Here is a 22289-nt window from a genome sequence, read left to right on the forward strand (position 1 = left end):
TCTAATGTGGATTAATGAAAGCCCAAAGGCTTTTTAAGGTAGAGTCTCATTATTTATCTTCACTAAGAAGCCATGTCTGTGTAAAAACATAAAGTGTATTAAAATGAAAAAAAAAGGTAATAAAGCTTCTGCTTTGAAACTGCTGTAAAGCTGAAGGGCTTTCACTTTTTTCTTTCTCAAAGGTTTATTGAAACAGAATCTGAAAGACATAGGCATCCACAGCTGTAACTTCTCACATAAAAGTTTAATGTAGAACTACAAAGTGACATGTTGATATTATGTAGGATGCCTGTACAGATATACGGGTTTTTTTTGGCCAGCACAGAACATACTGGGTTATTTTTCTTAATATTTCCATAATGATGAATGAATAACAAATATTCTTACTTACAATTATTTTACCATCAAGTAGCACTCCTTTCTGTGGAGGTTCATGTAATTTACCCAAATGTAGCTAGAAACAGAATCAGGCACTGAAACACTCTTGTTCACCAGCAAACAGCTTTACATTAGATATGTATTCCAACGGGAAAAAAATTCCTTTCCAGCACCATCCAGATATAAGAAGGACAACACAGTACTGTTTTTCAGCAGACTGTGCCAAAAGGCAAGGGTTGAAGAGAACAACACAAATACAAAATGAAACTTAATTTTGGAAGAAAAAGTAAAGAGAAGGCTTCTCTTTAATACTATCTGTCTCTAACAGCAAAGTTGGGCTATTGCAGCAGGCAAATACCATACTGGCAGAACAGTGTGGAAAGGGAATTTTTCAAAACAACTGAACTTCTAATAGCAGCTTTTATGAGACAATCGCCATCTCTTTTTTCCTTTATGTTTCTCACTTGGGAAATAAAAACAAGTGAAAGCCATGAATAAAGGTGGTATTTGTTTTTTCCTTTACAGCACTCTGAACATTCAAACAACTGACCATGAAACAGCATATATAATCCAGATTTATCTCCTTGTTAGTGGGAGGAGGTTATATTTGTTTAAAATTATTGCTAAGGGAGATCTGAAACTTAGTGTCTACAATTTGCTTTGACATCTGAATTTTCCAGAAGAGTGCCCCCGATGTCTCTTGAGCAATAAAAGCATGGGGCCTACTCTCTTGAGCAATTAATAACTCTATCACAATACTGCTCTTGCCCTAGCTGCTTCCTTTGTGTTCACTGTGGTCTAAAATACTGATAAATACAAGCTGGTTCATTTAGAGTTTTCATCTGTAATATTCTACATCTCGAATGTACAAGTTGTTGCTAAAATCTACAGGTAGGCAGGAGCTGGGATCTTCCTCATATCTTCTGACAAATGTTGAGTTACTAATGGTTTCTTTCTTGGTTCACGTTCAAGAAAACTACTGAACCTAACACACTTCCTCCCAAAGGAGGGGTTTCTCTCCCCATCTGAATAGTGTCTCTTGTTACTTTAAATCACAGCTAATATTTTTAAAAATATATCTTACACATAAGTCAGCTGTAGATCTTCAGCATCAAAGGAGCCAAACAGAACTGTGTGAAGCAGTGTAACCTTAAGCTATAATTTTAAAATGCCATCATGAAATCTCTGAAATAGTTTCTAAAATTTACTGTTGACCTAAAAACCTCAGTGCAAAGTATTCAACATCAAATAGTTGTTTTTGTTTTCCCTCCAAAAGTAGTATTGATAAAACAAATGTATATATTGCAAAATACCTTGAAATTTGTATACCAATGAGTTATGTGTGCAACTCACTAAAACAGCTAGAGATTTCATAGAGGATGAGTAAATCAGGATAGCAATAGAGCTAGCAGGCCTTAGATGGAAGTGATTTGATAAAATTGGAATTATAATGCAGTATGTTCACAGAGAAAGTTTAAAAAACCCAGCAAATGCAACCCTGTAATAATCAACATCTGGCACTGAAATGAACAGCAGTCACAGATGAAATACATATTTGAAAAATTTGTCATGGTGTCTTTCAAGTAATGAACATCCACAAATTGTTTGTTGAAATATTTTCCTTTTAGTATTGTTATACATGTCTGAGAAATAAAGTTTGTAAAGAACAGCCAGAAGCTAGCTACATGTTTAAAACCGGAACTACAGAGATTACTGAACTAATTTTAATTCCAAAAAAGCCTGTATCGTCTTCCTTTTGCAGCTATATTCCTTTTATGAACCTCCTTCACTAGTGCCTCCAGTATTGAGTGCACTAGGACCTTCCTCATTTCAGCTGGACAAATAGGTTCTCATCTCAACTGTAAAGTTATGAAAAAGGGAAAGAGTTACTACACTAATTAAATCAAACAAAACCCCCCAAAACACCAATTAAAAAAAGACAAAGACTCCCTTTCTTCTGTTTACTTTATTAAAGGAGATGTCTAGGAACATCTAGGAGGGAACTTGGTCACAAACTAAAACCAGACATAATTTTTCTTGGCCATGAAGGAAAGCTCTTGTCAGGATGGGGGCAAAAATCTGGAGCAGTTAGCTGATGGCAATGTCTGCCAAAGGTTTACGAAATAGAGCATTGAAAGCAGAGTGAAGACAGAGCTTCAAACCACCAGGTCTCTAAGGGCCATTTGGCCACAGGACAAGACTCTGCAGGAGAATATGGAAAGGGGGAGTATGGCTCCTTCTCATGCCACCATGGAGAGCAAAACCCTCCTCTTTGCCTAATATTACAGCTTATCCACAAAGCTAGTCCTTAAGATTGTTAACATTTCTAGACCAGGATTTTTATCACACTGCAGGAACATCTCACCATGAACTACATGCTCATCAAGCCCTGCAAGGAACCTAGCCTTGTAGCCCTGCCTCTCATGGGGAGTTCAAGATCTACTCACTACAGTTTTATGCAGACTTTTGAGGTACTTCTGCCACCCTAGGCCTCAGGGTAACTTTACATTATCCTCTGCCTAAGACTGCAACATAAAGCTGAACACTATAGCTACAGGCACTACATAAAATCCTAAAAGAATAAAAAAAATGAATGATTTTCAGGGTTAGATTGTTTGGAGTTGATGTTGATTTGGGGGGAGGTTTAAATCTTTTTAACAACCTCTAATGCAAACAAAAAAAGGTAGCTAATGATGTGTACTAGAAAATAAAGGCGTTTCTTCATAGAAAGCTCTGACAAAAACAATATACATGTGCAAACACACTCACATATGCTCCTTTTAAGTTTTCTGTAGAAAACTTCGTACTTTGAAAAAAAAAATAACCTGTAAGTATTGAAATGGAAAAGGTAATATTTCTGATTGTAATGTTCACCTTTTGTTTTCTGTTACAGTTTCTAGAGCAAAGCACACCCTTTCTCCTAAACACTACATTTTCTTTCAAGGTTTTAAAAGGAAACCATTTCACAGCCATACAATGTCGTCAGTAACATAGTCCATGGAAAGAAACAGCAAAGCAGTTAAGACCAATCTCATGAGGAGCTGTTCTCCTTTAATGCTTTGCTGAGGGAAGCCCAGCTTGCCTCCAGAATATCCCAAAGACTGAGCAAACATTAGCATGAATATGGCTTCTACACAGGTCAGCTCAGCACAGGTCTCTTATTCTCCTCTGTGCCTGTGCTATTCCTTTAATGACTGCATCTTTTATGTCTTCTTTTCCTTCTCCATTAGCCTTCTATTATATTTTTTACTCAAATAAGTAACTTAAACAAAACTAAAGTACCATACACAAACTGTTAAAGACAATGAAAGCAACTTCCAAGGTAAGCTATGAACGTTTGTAATTAGGCACAGTGCAAATGTTGACAGTGGAAGTTAATCATACTCACTACATGTTTTCACAGACAAATAATATTGGTTTATAAACATCCAACTCACTTGTTTTCTTTTATGATACTCTGGGTAAAGAAATATGTACAAAGGAGTAATTTGCTTGGAAAAGAAACATGTTGCAATAAACAAGAAGAGAAATAAAATGTTTAGAGAGAATCAGCAAAAGGAGATGGGACCCGATATAGAAGAAAACTGGAGAGGCAAGATGCTAACGAGTGGAGATGCAAATAGTGCCGCGCATTGAGGCATTCGCGTAACTCAGGGAAAACTCTCCGTACTCATGCGGATTTGCACCCCCCCCTCCATGGCGCTTCCCGCAACGCCAGACGAACTAGTAGCTTGCCATTCACAACATTAGTTACGGATGCTCTTTGGATACTCTTTTCTCTAACGCTGATGGCTGCTTAGCTTTTTCCTGGGCTTCCTGTTCTGGACCATCCTGATGTGCTAGTGTCAACAGGGGTAGAGCGCCCCACCGCCACTGCAGTGCACGGGCCATCGCCCAAGCCGTGTCCCCCTGCTCGCCGGTAGCCCTGCGCGCTGCTTTTCCCGCTGCCGCCGGGAGACCACCGGTGCTGCGACAGCACGGCTGGGGACAACCTCCAACCGCACGGAAGGGAAGACCCGGCCCAGTTCCGGCAGGGGCTGCGGGAGGCGGCCGCCCCCGGCCCGCCCGGCCGCTCCTCAGCGGCGGCTGCCGCTTCCAGGTGGGGGGAGCCCCGGAGGCTCGGTACAGGGCATGGGCTTGTTTTTGTTTCCACCTGCCACCCCGTAGGCGAATGTACTCGAGGGGAAGCAACCTCACGGCTAGACAGACAGACAGACAGACACGGGTCGGTGGTCGTACAGCCGTGTTTCAGTCAGTCACCGTGACCGGGGAGAGGAGACAGGACACGGACACCCCAAGGGGTGATCAGGTTTTTTTCTACTTTTCCCCTCAGACTTTGGAAGACAGGCAGGGTGCCATTCCGCCGTCTGTTTCCTCCTCGTCAGAGCCATTCACAGGTACTGCCAAGCCCTCTGACCCGGGGCACGGCAGGGCCGTCGTACCGTGCCGAGAAGGCAGCCAAAGCAGGCGAAGACCCTGTGCGAGCAGCCGAGTTGGCACTGCAAGCACTCGGTGGATTTCTGGAGCTCACATGTCACAAAGCAACCTTCAGTTCGCTGAACCCTTCAAAAGAAGCACACACCAGGGCTCCAGCCTAACCTAGCTCTCACCCTTCTCGGAAAGGACTAAAAAAAAGACAGGGAAGGGATCTAGAAAGGCATTTCTCATCAGCTGCTAAATGGCTCGATATACCTGTAACCTCAGCTTCTCTGCTTTATAGCAAGAGAGTGATCAAAACCTGATGGGACTGCTTGCAGGCTGCACTTCGAGCCACTGGGGTGCAGTTTTGGAATTGGACAAATACTCTGAAGTGGACACCTGGGAAGGGCATGGGCAGCAAGGGGAAATAGTGTCAGGAAAGGAAGAGTTTAAAAATACTAAGAAAAATTTCTGACTACAGTTTTAAGAGGTGAAGTGCTGGCACGGATCAGTTTTTCTTAAAAAGCAGGAATCGAACTCAGAGCTGGCTTCTGATCTGCTGTTTGAAGACCTCAAAATCAGAGCAATTTAGACAGCAATTTAGCAGCTTCTTCAAGGAGTCCAGCTAAAACTACAAGGACATAAAATTCCAGTCAGATACAGGAAATTCTTGGGGCAATTCAAGAATTTTATGAGTCAGAGGATAAAAATCCCTCTGAATACCTAACTAAACTAATCTAATGAAGTAGTCACCAGGAAAGAAGTGTGATGAATCTGCATGTCAGGAAGCACAAATTTAAACAAACAGGAAATTGAATAACCTGAAGCTGTTTTCATTTTTACTCCCTGTGCCCTGCTTCTATTATTTTTTAAAGGTGCAAACCGAGTTGATGGCTGCAGAAGCTGAGGGGACTTTTTCATTTTAGAGGAAGTCTTAATTTAAAATAAATAATTACCTGGCTTCCTTTTGAAAAGTTGTAAGTTGTTGATTTGTGATTCATTATTTGCACTATTGTAGACCCTTCAGGGCCAAATACCAGTTGCCACTGACCATTGCAAGGGAATGAAGGGAAAATCATTGATGTAAAGTCCATAACCTACCATTTAGCTTTTTCCCTGGCAAGCAGAAGTGAAGTTAAATGCTTCCTATTAGATATTTTACCCTTGCTAGTAACTAGAAGGTTCATTCCTAAATGATAGCTACAGCTGGTCCAGGTTCATATTGAGCTGCATGCTTAGATTTTGACATAGAAAAGCTGACAGAGAGGTTTCCAGAGACATCCTCATGCCTACAAAGGCCTAAACTTTAGGTAAATGAATTTTAAGACCATCTGTGTGAAGCAATACTGTAGAGAGTGTTACCTCCCCTGTGCTATGGAGCTACACATTGTCTTTATTGAAGAAAGAAGAGGTTTACAGTTGAATAGTATTGCATCCCAAATGCCTTTTGTCAGGAGGAGCTTTTTCAGTTTATAACATTTTCATTAAAAATTCTCTCATATAGGAAATGAAATAAATTTTAGCAAATTGCTTTTTGCAACAATCATGTTAGAATTCCTAAAATTACAAAGATTGACATTATTCTCATCATGTTGCCTGTATACTAAATTTGAGTTTGCATCTAAGCCCTTTTGTTCTCTCACATTTGCCTCAGCTTCACAGAAGTAAACCTACAGAGAAGCTGGATTTTTTTTACTTTACTAAAGAGGTCTGTGATTTCAAACCTCTTCATTCCAGAAAAGACAAAAAGGAAAATTTTGTCTAAACAAGCTTTCCTCTGAAATAAATCTTGGGTTGATTAAAATGTTCCATTATACAAAGAGTTCATTATATGAAAACAAAAATTCTATATTTTAATTTTAATTTTCCCCTTTCATTGTATATTTCATAATAAAATTGCAAATAAAAAGTTGTGCTAAATAATTTTGAGATGAAAAATGAAACCTTCTTCCTCAAAAGACAAGCCACTGGTCTCTCAGCTTCCACAGTCTGATGTGCTGCAGTAAACATGTTAGGCATAGGTTGAATTGACTGCAAACTGCTTTTATATACATTTGGAACACTTCTTAGTTTTCTATCTGAACTGCCTGTCTGGATCCTCCTATTTGGGGTTGATTCTGTACTTAGAATACTAATTGTTTACATTAAACAGACAAGAGAATGTGTGATGTATTTTAACTGTCAAGTGTTGTAAACAGCAGCAGCTGGAAGAGGAATGTTTAATTCACTCCATTACCCCAGGCCTTTTAGAATCTTGTATCAGCAGCTATATCTTAGTCTTGCAGGCAAAGAGAACAGGGAAGGGGTGGTAGCACTGCAAAGCTTATTCTACAGGGGAAAAAACCCAAAGGGCATTCAAAAGTCATAACATTGTCGTTAATATGTCAAAATAGAGTATCACTAAATCTACAACAGTATTGACTCTTCTGTGAAAGCTGTGCATGTTTTTGTGTGGAACAGTTCACATATTATGGCTTGTTTCTTGTGCTGGTTTACTCGCACTTAGCTGATGCCAGAGACATGATGCAGGTAGTGATGGGAGATACCACTCAAACTATTCACTGTGTGATAATCCTAAAAAAGTACTCTTAAATCTTTTGGACATGGGATCAGCGGCTTGTGAGAAGCTGTGAGTAAGAATAAGTTTCCACCCCTGCACAATTAATTCTGACAGGGCACCTCAGACGCGTGCTTGGGACAGTTCACCCACCATGACTGTTGCAGCATAAGCTTTTGCTAGGACCAGTGGATCCTGAAACAAGCGTAAGAGTTGTTACTTCAGAGAGATTAATAACAGCTTCGCTAAGTATCAAGATCAAGTTATTTTCAACATTTATGAAAACTTCAAATTTTCAAAAGCAGAAAAGCATCCAACCGCATTTATACTATTTTGTGTATTTCCTTGGGAAAACTTTCTAAGTAAAACAGCAAATTAGCTGCACATGGAAAAGTGATCCTTCTAGTGTCTGAAAACATTAGGTAAAGGGATGCAGGAGCTTGTGCAAACTGCTGTAGTGCAGGTTTTCTTGGTTTTTCAGGCCTGACTTCTGCCATGTGGTTTAGGGTACTTTTTTTTTTTTAATGTCACGTTTACAGAATGAATTTGGCATGCTCGGGAAAGGAACACTGCCTTTGTTCATCCATCAGTCTTTCACTTGTCCAATTGCCACTGCTGTATTAGTAGGAAAAACAGACCTAACGAGGTGTAAAATAATGCTCTACATTCAAAACCATTGCTGTAGCTCCTTTCACTTTAATATTTACTCCAAAAGTAAACTGCTGAAACCTTGCATAAATAGAGCCAAAAGAGGTTGCAAGGTATTCTAAACTTACCGAAGTGAAGTCGATTAACACCTCATACACACAGTTGTTTATTTGGTTCCCTACTACTGAAACTTCTGCCAGGAGAACTCTGCTATGAAGCAAGAGAGGAGATGCATGTAGGGCAGGCTTGACTGAAATAATTCTTAAGAAAACAGCAGTTAGGCAGCAGAAACATCATCCATACCAAGACAATAGGCAAAAATAGCTAAGTTGAAAAAGTGGCTGGAGGTAGACATTTTAATTTAATGCTTTTTACACCCTATGTGTACCACTTCTCCTTGTCAGCCCTTCTTCTTTGTTTCTTCTATTAATTACATTTTTCTTTCCTTCTTTCACTTAAAAAGGCAGCAAACTGGGTGTTTGAGCTTCCTCTCAGGTAATGTGTGCTTGCGAACAAGAAGTCAAGGAACTTGATTATCCTTTTGAAGGGGCTGTACAGAAACTTTGTTCAGGTTTGAGAGATGAGTTTGTGGTTCCTTCTTAAAGGGAAGTTTTATAAACACTCTCACCAGAGAAGGCAAAGTACAAAATCTTGACAAGGGATCAGTAGGAAATCTTCCATTTTAAAATGCTGATTTTTAAACAAAAGGAATACGAAACACTTACTTGCTGGAAGCAGATTTTTTCATATAGATGTCTTTCACCAAAGATGCACTCAACACAGAACAGTCAGTAACCTGCTACTCAGGAGGTCCCATGCAGTTGCATGGGAGTCTTCTGTTCTTAACAAGTTCAAATAGTCTGCATCCAAAGTGGGGAAGCTTTACAAGACAGAGTTAGATGTCATAGAGTGGCTGAATGATCTATCAGCTTCTTTCCCTTCTGTTTCCCCTGTCCTCAGTTGTCTTAGTGCTGCTGCTTTCTCACTGTTCACCAGCTCAGGTGCTTATCCATTTGAGAGGAGAAAGTTTAATTCACTAAACCAGAAGAAAATTATTAAACTTTTTTTCTGGGCTAACAAGATCAATCAGTTAACTAAGAGGTTAAACAAGCATTGGAGGCAACATGACGTGGAAGGTGAGAAAACAGGGCAAGGAGTGCAAGGATGACTTACTGTCATATCCCTGACTGATAAAAGCCCTACTGTTAGAATAAACTAAACCTCTGAACTCAGCTTTGACACTGCATCTGTGCACTAGTATCACAGAAACATGATTATAAGCTGACCACACAAGCAACAGATTTGACTAGAAGGCTGCTTGAGGTCAGTGCCTTTATAATTCAAATAAGCCTGTAATCCTTCAGTTCCAAAGATGTCCTCTGTCTCAGCATTACAGAAGGCAAACTATGTGAATTTAGAATTCAAATTACCTGGGCTATATCTTTTCACAGCAGGTGAGCAGGTAGCAGAGGATGCACTTTTCTGGAAAGGGACTGAAATACACTGTACTTTTCATTCTAACCTTTGACACCAAGCTACTCCAGTACTGATCCAACCTATTCAACAAGCACAGACTTTTTTTTTTTGGTAATAATTCATAACTCCCCACTAGTACAATCTCTGTTTGCTTAAGTTCTGAGTGGTCAAAGAAGATTTAGCAGCATTGCAACAATGGAAGTTGCAGGGACAGGGAAGGACTGAAATGCCAGAGGTTCCTGGGTCTTCCCTCTGTACCTTTCACATCTTCATGAGATTGCAACCAAAACAACATGCCTTCTGGCTGCAGGGCACTCTTAGCCTTAGAAAAAAATATCTGCTTTGAGTCACCTAGAAGGGACTGTTCTAAGCCTAAACGTCCACTGAAATGTAAAAGTTATCTAGTACCCTGATTGATTTGCAGTCACAAAAAAAATTTTTATGCGCTCTGTGACCTCTTCCTAGCTCCCCAGGAAATTGAGGCATATCCATGATTTTAAGTACTCATGCTGTAATTGTATCACTTCAGGTGTTCTCAATAGGATTCTTTCCTGTAAAGAAACTAAAGAGGTAAAATACTGTCCACATCGCTGCAGGAAAATAACGGAGCCAACAGCACTGTCAGTGGCTGACAAAAGACTTGGTTCCCATGCCGCAGGCAACAGCCCCCCACAAGCAACAGCCCATAAAGCAGCTCACTGAAAACCCAAATAAGCCTTGCAGCTTCTGGCTTTAGAGCCAGAACTAGAGGACCTGAGGACCTCTGACCTACATTCCAAAACGGACTTTATAAACGTACTTCCCTCCTTGCAGGCAGCTTAATGACCTGTACAGGCCATATCTGACATCAGCGTAAAAGCCTCACCTTCGCCCTGATTAAAACTTCTTGGCATGAAACAAGATGGTGCTTTAGTTGCACGAGGCAGCATCCCATTGGTGTATTTTTGAGGGAGGAGGTGGAATGAAGAGGAGGAACAAACCTCTAAAATACTTGCAAAACTTTGAATTGTTTTCTAGAAAGGCCTGAAACAAAGTGATCACCCTTTGGAGAGTTGTTTGTGCAATGACTGATCATCTCTATTGTTGGCATTCCCAGGGGTCACAGAGGGGTTCAATTGCATTGTACCAGGGGAGAACAGAAAAGAAAGGCTGTCACAGCTGGATGATTGCGCAATCTAGGAAACCAACCTGTGGGTGCCAGTTATTAAGCATCCAATTAAATGGGCCTGAGTTGATGGCAGGTTTGGGAATTTGGTTTTAGTTTCTTTCTACATAATGATAGTGTCTTAAACCAGAGTCTCTAAGTGTCTTGAAAACGTTCTGAAAAATTCTTAAATTTTGTAAAAAATTTTGACTGGAAAAGTTAGAGAATTTGGATAAAAATCAAACAGCTCAACTGTTTTTCACTCTTCATTTTGGAAGCATATAGTGCAAGTCTTTGTTTGAAATGTTTCCTATATCAACATATGTTAAAAAATCTGAATGGTATATACCCTGCCACAGTTCAATACATAGAAAAAAAACCAAAATATTTTCCTTCAGCTTGCCAACTTATAACAAACTTGCTTGGATACACAAGTCCCCAGACTTGTTTGCTTATACAAGTTTAGTCCCCAAATAAAAAATCTCACAGTTCTAGCTCTGGCTACCCCCCGCCGGGACTAACCTTAGCATCCTCTGTTTGAACATTTTACCTCTTTCTACAGAAAGAACATACAGCAAAGACTTTGCATCCATCTGAATATGTAAACTGGGTGAGCAGGACAAGCAATAATTTTATATGTAGCTTTATATAGCATATCTTTCTACTCTCCCTGTAGAAACAGTAGTAACAATCTTCTTTTCTGTGCTCATTCCATTGAACTATTTTTCTTTTTTTTTTTCTTCACTGATCTTTATTAGATTATTTAAATATTTGCATAAGCTTCAGTAAGTATCAGTTTGTTTCCTGAGAGGGTAACATTCTTCACTCTTGCTTTGAATATTTTTAAATACCTGCTATCACTGCTGTAACTCTAATTCCCCATCATTCATTAGTTCTAAAACAAACCTGCAAAAATAAACCATATCATTGAACTAACGAGATATGGGTAGTAAGTTTCTGTAAATACACCTGAATTAGAGGTAGAACGTCTGCATAACTTAGATAATCTTATTGCACCGAAGATGACACTGCATGCCTTTCATCCATTAATCTTCATGAATTCAATGAACACTCTGCCTTATTCTTTCAGCTTCTTTAACAGAGCACCTTTATGTTATTAAATTTGAAGTAACACAGTCCCATCCAAATGTTAAAGCAGAACTACAGGCTGTAACACATTTAATTACTTAGGCATTTTAGTATTACTGTCCATCTCCATCTGTGTGAGGTTTAACCCTGGCACTGGACCAGACAGTTTATGAAAACTAAAAAAAGAAAATGTAGGCAGAGGAGCGAAATAAATATACTGTTAGTGCCTGCAAAAATTATGAGAAACTCATTAAATCTCAATCATTTTGTGGATAAGTAGAAACATTCTCAGAGGCAAAGTGCCAGAAAAATCTCATGAGTTTGAGCTTCTGAAATTTCCCAATACCCCTTTTTGCTCTGTATGGTCCATCCCTGTCTTGATGATCTTAAGGCCATGGGCATTTGGATGAAGGTCCATGTCCTCACTCCCACCCAAATACAGTCAACCTGCCTTGCCACTCTGGGTGCCATACCAACAGGCACCCAAGTAAGTGACAACATAGGTCCCAAACTCAGACTTGTGTTTAGTCTTCACAGGAGGTTGGGAGGTGATCAGGTATCCTCTCCCTTCTCCCAGAAACAGGAGCCCAGGAAGGGGCATGTCCCACCAGGCAGTCTAACTGGTGTGTTACACACCCTGGCCAGGAGTCCATCCTTTGTGAAGAGACCTTCCTGGTGTGAGAAAGCAAAGGGAGCACACAAAATTATGTTAATGTATCATTAAATAAATTACTTTTACAGATACTAGAGCAAGGGAGTTAAGATTACAGTTCTGCTATGTATATTTCTTTGCTTTTTTAGGAGTGAGGCTTCCTTTTTGTATGGTCTGTACTGTGATGCCTAGAACCGAAGGAGTGAAAGCAGCTGCTGCCATAGATTTTAGCATTGTGCTGAGCTTCAATAGCAAAGTGCTGCCTTGTTAAATCATACTGCCACAACAATACAGATACAGATACAGATACAGATACAGATACAGATACAGATACAGATACAGATACGCCTGAGATATGTTGTCATTGTGGGGCCAGAGAAAAGTCACACATGCAGATAGTAAAGAAAATATAATGATTTTAGAAGAGAGCTCCTGCAGTTCTCTTCTCCACCAGTTAACAGGGGAAGTGATGACCAACGTAAATTCAGTTTGCCACAGTCTTAATGCTATCATAACCTAAAGTACAGTTCTGACAGCACTCTTTCAATCAGGTGTTTCTTACTATACCTGAAAGCAGGGAGTGCTTTCATTCCAGTGAAACACTGGAATGAATCTTCCTCTCTTGCATTTTAAAGTTGTTTCAAGAACCCTAATGCTCTCAACACAGTACTTTATGCAGCAGCAGATTTTTTTATTCACAAGCACATCTTTTGCCACTCTTCAACCTAAATATGTCTTAATTGGTTTCCAGATATTCTGTTGGTGCTGAGCATTGACATTTCAAATCCCACTCCTCTTTGATTCAGTATTCCTGGAACTCCATTTAAATCCCTTCAAGTGTGTGTAACAGGGAAAAAAATCACTGACTGAAGGGGAGATAATAGTATGGAAGTGAGTATATTAGTAATTTCAAAATCCATAAATCTTAAGGTAAACACTTTTAAAATGAGAATATAAACACAGGAATTATGTTCTTATTACCACCTCCTTGAAAAATAAGAGGCAAAACCAGAACGCTTCTAGTTTTAAATGTTAATTTTTCAAAAATACACTCTTCAGTTTTCATATCTGCCTTTATTGTGTCAGCTTTTCTTAGCTTGGTTAGAGCAGTTAACAGAATAAAATACTTTGACTTTCTAAAAGTTTCTCAAAAGTTTCTCAAGAGTGACTTAAAATCAGCAAAATCTCTTCCTACTGAGCTTTTTAAAAAATTTCACATGCTTTCTGAAACACGCCAAAGACCAGTTTAATATTTGGGCCCTGACTGAAGCTAGATTGAATATGATACATTTTTTATTCATTCTTATCATCCTTAAGCCATATCTCTTTGAGTTACATATTTCTCTTCCTGCCTGTGAACAGATAAAGAGTGGTGAATGATCAATGTGCAAAACATATTTTATCAGCTTTTTCACATGTGACAATTCTTACTCATAATTCAAGAAAAAGTGATAAAAATGGAGCTGTTCTCTGGGGTAACCATTACTGGAGACACATAAGCAGATTTGGGTCTGTTTAGGAAAGGTAAGATTAAAAAAAAGAAATGAAACTGCATACTAAGAGAAACGGAACTGAAATAAGCACAGCTAAACACATCTTCCTCATGAGTATACTCCACAAAAGCTTTGTGTACAAGAGGTTTACTGACACCCAGCAGAAGAACTTGGGAGGAGTTGTGTAGTTCTTCTCTTAAATCTGTGATTTTTATCCTACTGAGCCTCCACAGCATCAACCATAGAAAAGGACTTGGGGATCCCATCCACTCATCCTCAACTCTTGGTACATCCATTCCAGTGATAATCTATTATGACTTTAACCATCAAAGTTACCTGCCTAACTCTAAAATTGATGGGCACTCAAAAGGGTGATCCAGTGTACCCTGAAACAGACTTGTCCAGCAGAAGGGATGAACTCATCTGAGGACATTAATCTCTTCCAACTGACTCGAAATGAAGCTCATAGGGCTATGTTAAGGTAGATAGTCACAGTTAAGATGATCCCACTCCCCTGACATGGTAATAGCTTGCGTAAAATATCCCTCCAAATGAAACGCTACCATTTCACCACGGACGCACAGGGGTTGTGTGAAAGCCAGACACAGCCATAACCCAAAAGGGATATTATGCAGATAATGAAAACACCTCCATTGCTACAACTAGTAAAGAAGAGAACAGACTAGTGCTCAATTAGGCACTTCAGTTCTATTCACAACAATCAAATACTGTGAATATTGATTCTGTGATCTTGATAGGCACAGTGTTTGGATTGGAGTATACAGTATAAGATTGTTGAGAAACCTAGATCATGGCTGATTAAAAGATTGTGACCATTTTGTAAAGAGCTGCAAGCAGGCAAGACAACCATATACAAAACAATAAATGGTAATTCACCCTCAGTGGAAGGCAAGGTTGCTAAGACTCCTGATCCAATCACATAGGGCTATAATTCTTTCCTTTCAGAAATGCTTTCAGGCCTTGTAACCAAATTCACTGTTGTCTGGCATTAGACCTGATTATGATCCCCTTACTCACATAAAACTCAGTGCAAATTGTGTCTAACTTAAACCGGTAGCATTAGACCTCATTGGTGTTTTGACTTAGGACTTAATTCTAAGCAGATGGCCGCTCACATGTACAGTGGCAGTTGCACTGGTATGACACAAACTTGCCTACCATTACATCTTAAAGGCTGTAGTTGCCACTAAATTAAGTCAACAAAAGACAAGTTAATCTTCTTTGCTTCATACTCAGATCAACATTAAAGACTGTGATGGTGATCACTGAACATTCCAGTTTGATTAAAAGCAGCTTGCATTTTTCCCTTTACTTTTAGTACTACAAAACCTGAAATCAGTTTTGATAAGAGACTAAAATGTGAAATAGCAAAAGCTGACAGATCTTCCATATGGTTTCTTAATGGTCATAAATTTACAGCACTACATCAATGAAAGGAAAACATTAAATATTTTAATCTTTATCGAATCTTCTGTCATTAATAATTATCACATAGCTGGTTTGTACAGTCTCATTTTTTTCAAATAACAGATTTATTCCAGTTTCAAATAATACTGTATGATATCACTCTCATAATCTTGTACAAACAAGATGTTAATTTTTTTTTTCCTGTAACAAATCCAGAGGGAAGAAATAAAAATACCTTGCATCTCATTCAAATTCATAACCCCATAAACCATGCTAATCAAAACAGAAGATGTGCTATTTTGGACAACATTCATGCAGCCACAAAAGATCCTGTGCTTAATGAAACATTGCATAAAACTGAGACAGGAAAATGCATTGTATAGTAGTGAGAAAATAATGAGAACAAGAGATAACACATTGACCATAATGATCCTGTCCTGTTAAATTCATCAAGGTACACAGGCAAAAACCACCCCCATAGTCCTCTGCGTGGTGTGTGGCTGCAGCCTATCCCATAGATAAGCTGTTGAAGTCCAAAGAGCCATCTGACACATAGTGTATGGAGGCTCAAGCAGGACACCCACTGAACACCATGGTCTCACTCCCTCCTCTTTTCCAGAGGCTCATCAGGCTGGCAGTGTGGTGCTTGTCCCAATGGCTTTACACAGCTCTAGATTTCCTTTGTGCTCAGTTCTGGTCACAGCAGTGCCAAACACCTCCAGATTGACACAACTGAAATGATGCCAAGCTTCATAAGTGATACAAGAATAGGTAATAATCAGTTGCCACACATCAGCACATAGCTCCCTGGGATATACCAGTGAGATATGCCAGCCATCTAATACTCCAAGTCACATCACAGCATGGCCCTGAAACATTCATCAGATGGTTCAGTTTGCATCTGACTAAATGCTCATCTTGCTGCTGAACAAATATAACACACCATGGTCCCCAGCCATTGCATCCCCAACAATCTGCGTGAAGAGCTGTTAATGCCAAGAACAAAATAGCATTGACAAGTAACAAGATAATCTGAGCTGCTATTCTTTTTTTGCAGCAACTGTCTCCCACCATCTCTCTGTGCCAGCTCATGCACCTGTTCAAGCATCCAAGCTGGTGGTGGCCAGAGAGAAGGAAATAATTCCTCTTAGTTGAAAGAGAGCCTGAAGAGGTCATTTACCTCATCCAAAAAGCTCTGGAGCATCCCTGTTCTTCAGTATCTCAGTTTATTATGCCACTTTTCCCTGTTACAGATTCTGCAAGAGATTTTTTAATACTTTGAAATCAAATACTCTGATTGTAGAGTGACTGTTGAACTTGCCAATGTTATTTTTTTAAGAACACCAAATATCAATTTTCTTCCCTGTTTCTGAAACTACTTAGCCTTCCTAAGAAGAAATTAAGAACTGCTCTAACACAACTGGGGTGGAGAAGCTGACATCAATAAAATTTAGGAACTTATTTCTTCATCTGTATTTAAATCTTTGATGAGTTTGATCAATGGATGTTTTTACTAACTACCTTGCCTGCTTTGTCAACCTAAGGTTTCAGGCAAGTTATATTTCTTTTGTGCTTCCCTGCTAGTAAAGGTCGGTAGAAGTTACTCACTTTCAGAGGGCTCCTTATGCTCTTAATAGTTGTACTGATGACTTTTATACAATGGGACTGATGACAGGCTAGGGGAAATCAGGGCTGATATAGAGAGCTGATATGGAAAGCCCATTGCAGAACATCTGGAAATGTAGCCAGGAGGAATTTGTGAGAGGAAAAGATCCGATCACCCCCAACCTTATAATTTTGTTTACCTGTTCTCTAGCACCTGTGCTGAGTCATGTAGGCTTGCAAGTTAGTACATTGTAGTGGCCACATTAAAGGAAAGATACCAGTAAACATAAGAGGTGAGAAAGGAAAGGACGGGAACCTTGATGGGGATATAGGGGTGGCAACATTGTGCAATGCTGAAGATGTGGGGATACACTCATTCTGGTGGAAAATGCAATGTGCAGAGAGGAGAAATGACCTTCAGAGTCACTAGCTGACACTGTGAGTCCAGACAAGGCAGGCAAAAGAAATTCCACGAACTTTTGGGGGCTCCTTGACTTGCTTCGTATTTGACTGCTGGGACAGCATGAATCCAACAAAAGCTCATGTGTAGCTGTCCCTCAGGACAGCCTCTAGGTGCATGGGCATGGGTAATTGGAATGTTTCCAAAGTAGTGACACAAACAATGACATAAAATCACATACATTATCTTTACATTTCATTTGATATGTAGAAGCAGGGAGACAGAAGAACAGGTTTTGGAGATACGTCTCTTTTTTTGAGAGAAGTGTGAAGCTGGCATAGCGATGACGGACACAGCTGAAGGCACTGTGTGTCCTTGGGCACTCTTTTTCTTCAGTGCACAGATATGTTTCTACAGCATAGCGTTACCCTGACTGTCCCTTTTGCACCCTGTGCTCTCTGACTTTCTACATTCCATGGTCTGAGTGACAGATATACAAAAAAGACTCCACTGGAGTCCTTGCATATTGTCCATGAATTTTTAGTTTCTTTTTAACACAGAATAAAATGGACTTTTTTTGGTCCATGATTTCACTGCGAACACTCTAACTTGAATATCACGTCTCACCTCCACAGTGACATGCAAGATGCAGCAAATATTACAGGAGATGCCCCAAGAAAACTCCAGTCCTCCAGCAGGAAATTCACCATTACCATTCCCTGGTGATTAGGGGGCAAGCTGAGACAGTTGTTTGCATTTTCTTCGCTTATTTTTGTTATTCCTAAGGTGGGATTTAAACTGTTCAGCAACAGCTTTTGAGACCTACAGTTTCTTCCTGTTATGGAACAGCACCCTGAAGACCTATTTTACTCTAAATTTTTAACAGTGCAAAAATCTCTTTATCATTCATCAAATCAATTCCATTAATTATTCCAGTATAATTATTATATTCTTAAATTCTGATATCTTCTAACCAAGCACATAGCACAAAAAGCATTTTAGACTCTGACAAAATACTGATAATAAGAACAAAATTGCTTCACCTATGGTTTTTTGTGGTTTACTTTATTCTCTAATAAATTGTGAGGAAAAAAAATTTCCTACAACCATTTTTCCTTTTAGGTACTTTGTTAGAAAAAGAATCTATTTTAAGTACCAGTAGAATTCATCATATTATCACAGGAAAGAAAAGTTGTTTCATTTATAAGATCTTCTAACAGCATGAAGCTAACCCCATGGTCTCTGCGACAGAAATTTTGCCAGCTATAGACTTATAAGGAGTAGAGAAAAATAAGTTTCTCAGATCGAACTGTTAGTCATGATAAGAAGAATGTGTGTCCCCTACAGATGTTATAGTTATTTGTATGATAAAACCTGATCATCACAGTAAGAATTTTGCAGCCTTCTTTTAAGTTAATGCTCAAGTTCCAATTAATCTTCTTTTGACAGTGTTTGTCTAATATTTCAGTGTTGAACAACATTTCCAGGGTTAGGTTTGCAGTGAGCCTACTGGGTACTTTAAAAGATGTATTTTGTACTTGCTTCAAAAAGACTTCTTTTAATTCTTCAATGCTTCACAAATATTTATAGGAAAGACAAGTATAATAAGCACTGATAAATGTTTAAGAGCACATCTAGACTTGCAAGTTAACTGGAATTAACACTGGGGTTAATCTAGAGCAAGCAATAGTTGTGGAACAACTCCCTGGGGAAAAAATGTATTTTATAATAAAATTACCTCATTCTCACATTCAACACTTGGACTGTTTTGAGTAACATAAGATAAATGAGAACAAAGCATGTTTGTTCCAGTTGGTGGGATCATTACTTTACTTAGGAATGACAGTCTAAGGAATTCAAAATTAAATGAGGGGTGTGAAAATACCTTAAGGTGTCTCCAAGAAACTTGAGGTTGCATAAATACAGACTCAAATACCAGCAGCCATTTTAAACCAACACTACATTGACACTTTGAAAAGGCCTGTGTAATGCAGAACATGGTGCTTCATAGGGCACTGCACACCCCCATATAAAAGAAGGGCTTTTTTTGAGAGTGCCATTGCCAACACATCCTGAGTGAACACATCCTGTTTACTCAGAGGAAGCAGGACATCTGAGATTATTGTCTGGTTTGCAAAAGTTATAGCAAATTATTTGGTGGGGAAATAAAACCAGTGATATTTTATTTGGGTGGTAGATGTTGAGTTGATATTGCCAGTATCATCTCTTCTCTGTTCTTACATATTGGGAACAAAAGAGAAACTCGGAGTCCTTGTGCCATCTGACTGTCATGAAGAGCTTCTTGGTGGAAGAAATGAGTGCTCTCCCTATAAAGAGAAGGCAGCTGTACCTCTCACAAAGATAAGAGGATTTTCAGCCTTGGTGCTGCCTGGTTTTAATATCTACCCTTGGTTGTCAGCCAAAACCTGTGCCAAAACACACAGCACTGATGAGACCAAGGCATTAAACCTTAGTAATTCTAAGTTCCAAGTACAGTGTTTGGGGCAAAGATTAAAATGGGACCAGGAACCCAGGGCAGAAAGGCCTGGTGATGTACTAAGTGGGCCCACACCACAGCTGCAATAGTGCCAAACCTTTGCTGCTACCCTAGGAAAAGCCCTGCTTTTGCTGCCACGGGAGTGGCAGGCACAATAGTGAACCTAACAGGAGAACTGCTTCAAAAGAGAGTCAGAAAATTACTTGTAGCTTAAGATACCACGCAAATTGAAGCTCTGCAAGAGAGCATTTTCTCTTCAATAGAAAAACAAATGTGACATTCTGCCCCGCACCTTAGTTTTGGTGACTGCACAAAAATAAAGGGGGTAATGGCAGAAAATGTGTGAAGCTATCCCCCATGCAATCTCTCCACGTTTTGTCAAGATCCATAAATCAATCTTAGCATAGAGTTTAGTCAAGAAATATTTAAAGCAAGTAACCTCAAACTCACAGACTGAAATCATAACAGAAGCAAGATGATGAAAGAATACAAGATGTAGGCATTGGCTATTTAAATGCTTCCTGCTGTAGACTTCACTCCCATATAGTTCCAAGGATAAAAGCCAATGTGGAAAGAAAAAGTAACATAATGCCTCACATTTCAAACCCAAGTCATGCTGTAACTGGAATAAAAGGAAATGTACTATTCCATAAACACCCTTATTAATATATATTATAAAATTCATAACATTATAAGCAATTATATTCACTGCATTAAGCAAACTATATAGAAAATAACATTGGCCTAAAACCAGAATTGCCATAATAATATCCAGTTTCCTATTTGAAACAGACTTTTTCATCTTAACAAAAAATGTATTTTGAACTACCTTTTAAGGTGATGGACATTTCATCTAGCTTCAGGGCAATAGTCTATTCTTAATTTATTATTGTTTAACTTTAAGGAACAGCTAGGAATAGTTAACTGAATAAGTAACAGACTGGTATTAGGATATCTGTTTTTTCCTCCAGCTGCTCCCATGTTTGCTGTCTTGTGGTTTTTTGTCGTGTTAGATACACATTAACCTGGTAGACTGACCTTCACTTCTCTCCCAGTCTCTACAACACATTACAATTCTTTAAAAAGACATCTTGGGAGAGACTACCTTTTGGTAATTCTCCTCAACTGAGCTCTACAGACTGGTCTGGCCTGCATTGTACCTGCATCTGTCACGAAAATTTGATGACAAATCATCTGTTTCCTGATAGATAGGCTGCACTGACTTCAAATTCCCATGAAATGTTTTTGTCCGCCAGGAAGAAAAACATTCTCCTCTCTTGCAGTGATCATTTTCAATCTTCAATCCTCCATTTGACTGTATTGTCATTTATTTGTATTATAATTTTTCTGGATCAATTACCTGTTGCAAAATACATCTTCCTGATGATCTTTTGGGAAAATGTAAAGAGACCAGAACTAAAGAAAGGAATGAAAGCAAATGTTTCACAGTTAACAACAGTGTTTTCAGAGGGTGAGAAATGAAGATCCTTTTTAAGGCTGACCTACCCCAGTTTGTTTAAATCTAAACTGAACTTGAACTGATAAACTACTCTTTTGAGATTAACCTGAATAGTGTACATTCAGTAAAACACTGTAAATGTAAACATACCTGAATTGGAGTCAAACTTTGTTTCTGACCTGAAAAAAAAAAAAAATTCGTAAGTTACAAGAACTGCTTTATGCCATAAAAGCCATTTGTCAGACTGATCCCTCCAGCAAATACCATCTTTAACCAGACTGTCTAACTCTGTACATTAACATTTAGTTCATTCAAAGGCATTTGAACCCAAACAATAACTACTATCTTTACTGTTACCTTTCCAGTATTTTATTGTTTTCCATGCGGTAGAGTTACAAAAAAATATTTTAAAAGATAAATCACAAAATGAAGAAAATAAAACATAAATTTAAACCAGGATTAAATTATATACTGTGAATCATAGCATGCAGCTGTTTGTATGAATTAAATAGTTTTCATTAATTTTCATTTTTGAAAAGTCATTAAAAGAATTTAATTCATTCATGAATGTTTCCAATCTATTTTTGAATGCCATTAATGTCATTTGTATTGTATCCAATGATCTGTACTTAATTGTGTAACATCCTAGGAGGTTTTTGTTTGTGTGTGTCTTCAATTACTCATTCTGCACATAGGAGTAAGTGGTTTGATTTTCTTAAAAGTGGAAAGTGGGGGATGGGAGAGAGGAAGGGAGACAGACCTAAATTTTAACTTGTTTTAAAGTCTTTGCAAAAAGACAATAATGTGTGCATTATGCACCATTAGCTTTGGTCGTGCACTGAAGATTTTTCTCTCCCTAACAAGTAGTGTTTTCTTCTAAGGGCTTAGCACTTAGCAAATGAACCCTATAACCTGTATATTTAATAAAAGGAAGAAAAAAAATAGCCGTTGTGGGAACATCATGTTTCAGATATCGGTTAATAATACTTGTAAATGTAGAAGCCTTTGAAGGTCCCAATTCAACTGTGGGAAAACTTAAGTTGG

The 22289-nt window shown here is 38.8% G+C and overlaps 1 protein-coding gene across 7 annotated transcripts in view; it reads right to left on the bottom strand.

Annotated features, from left to right (window-relative positions):
• The window catches only part of MSRB3 (methionine sulfoxide reductase B3), an 80737-nt gene that overhangs the window by 12852 nt on the left and 45596 nt on the right, over positions 1–22289 (bottom strand). For all 7 annotated transcript variants that reach the window (XM_088165638.1, XM_088165639.1, XM_088165640.1 and 4 more), the window contains one exon: positions 21396–21424. In XM_088165638.1, the coding sequence (XP_088021764.1) occupies positions 21396–21424 (29 nt within the window). The remainder of the gene's footprint in view (positions 1–21395; positions 21425–22289) is intronic.

The sequence above is a fragment of the Sturnus vulgaris genome, chromosome 5 (genome assembly GCF_052056855.1).
Source record: "Sturnus vulgaris isolate bStuVul1 chromosome 5, bStuVul1.hap1, whole genome shotgun sequence".
In the NCBI taxonomy this organism is placed as follows: Eukaryota; Metazoa; Chordata; class Aves; order Passeriformes; family Sturnidae; genus Sturnus; species Sturnus vulgaris.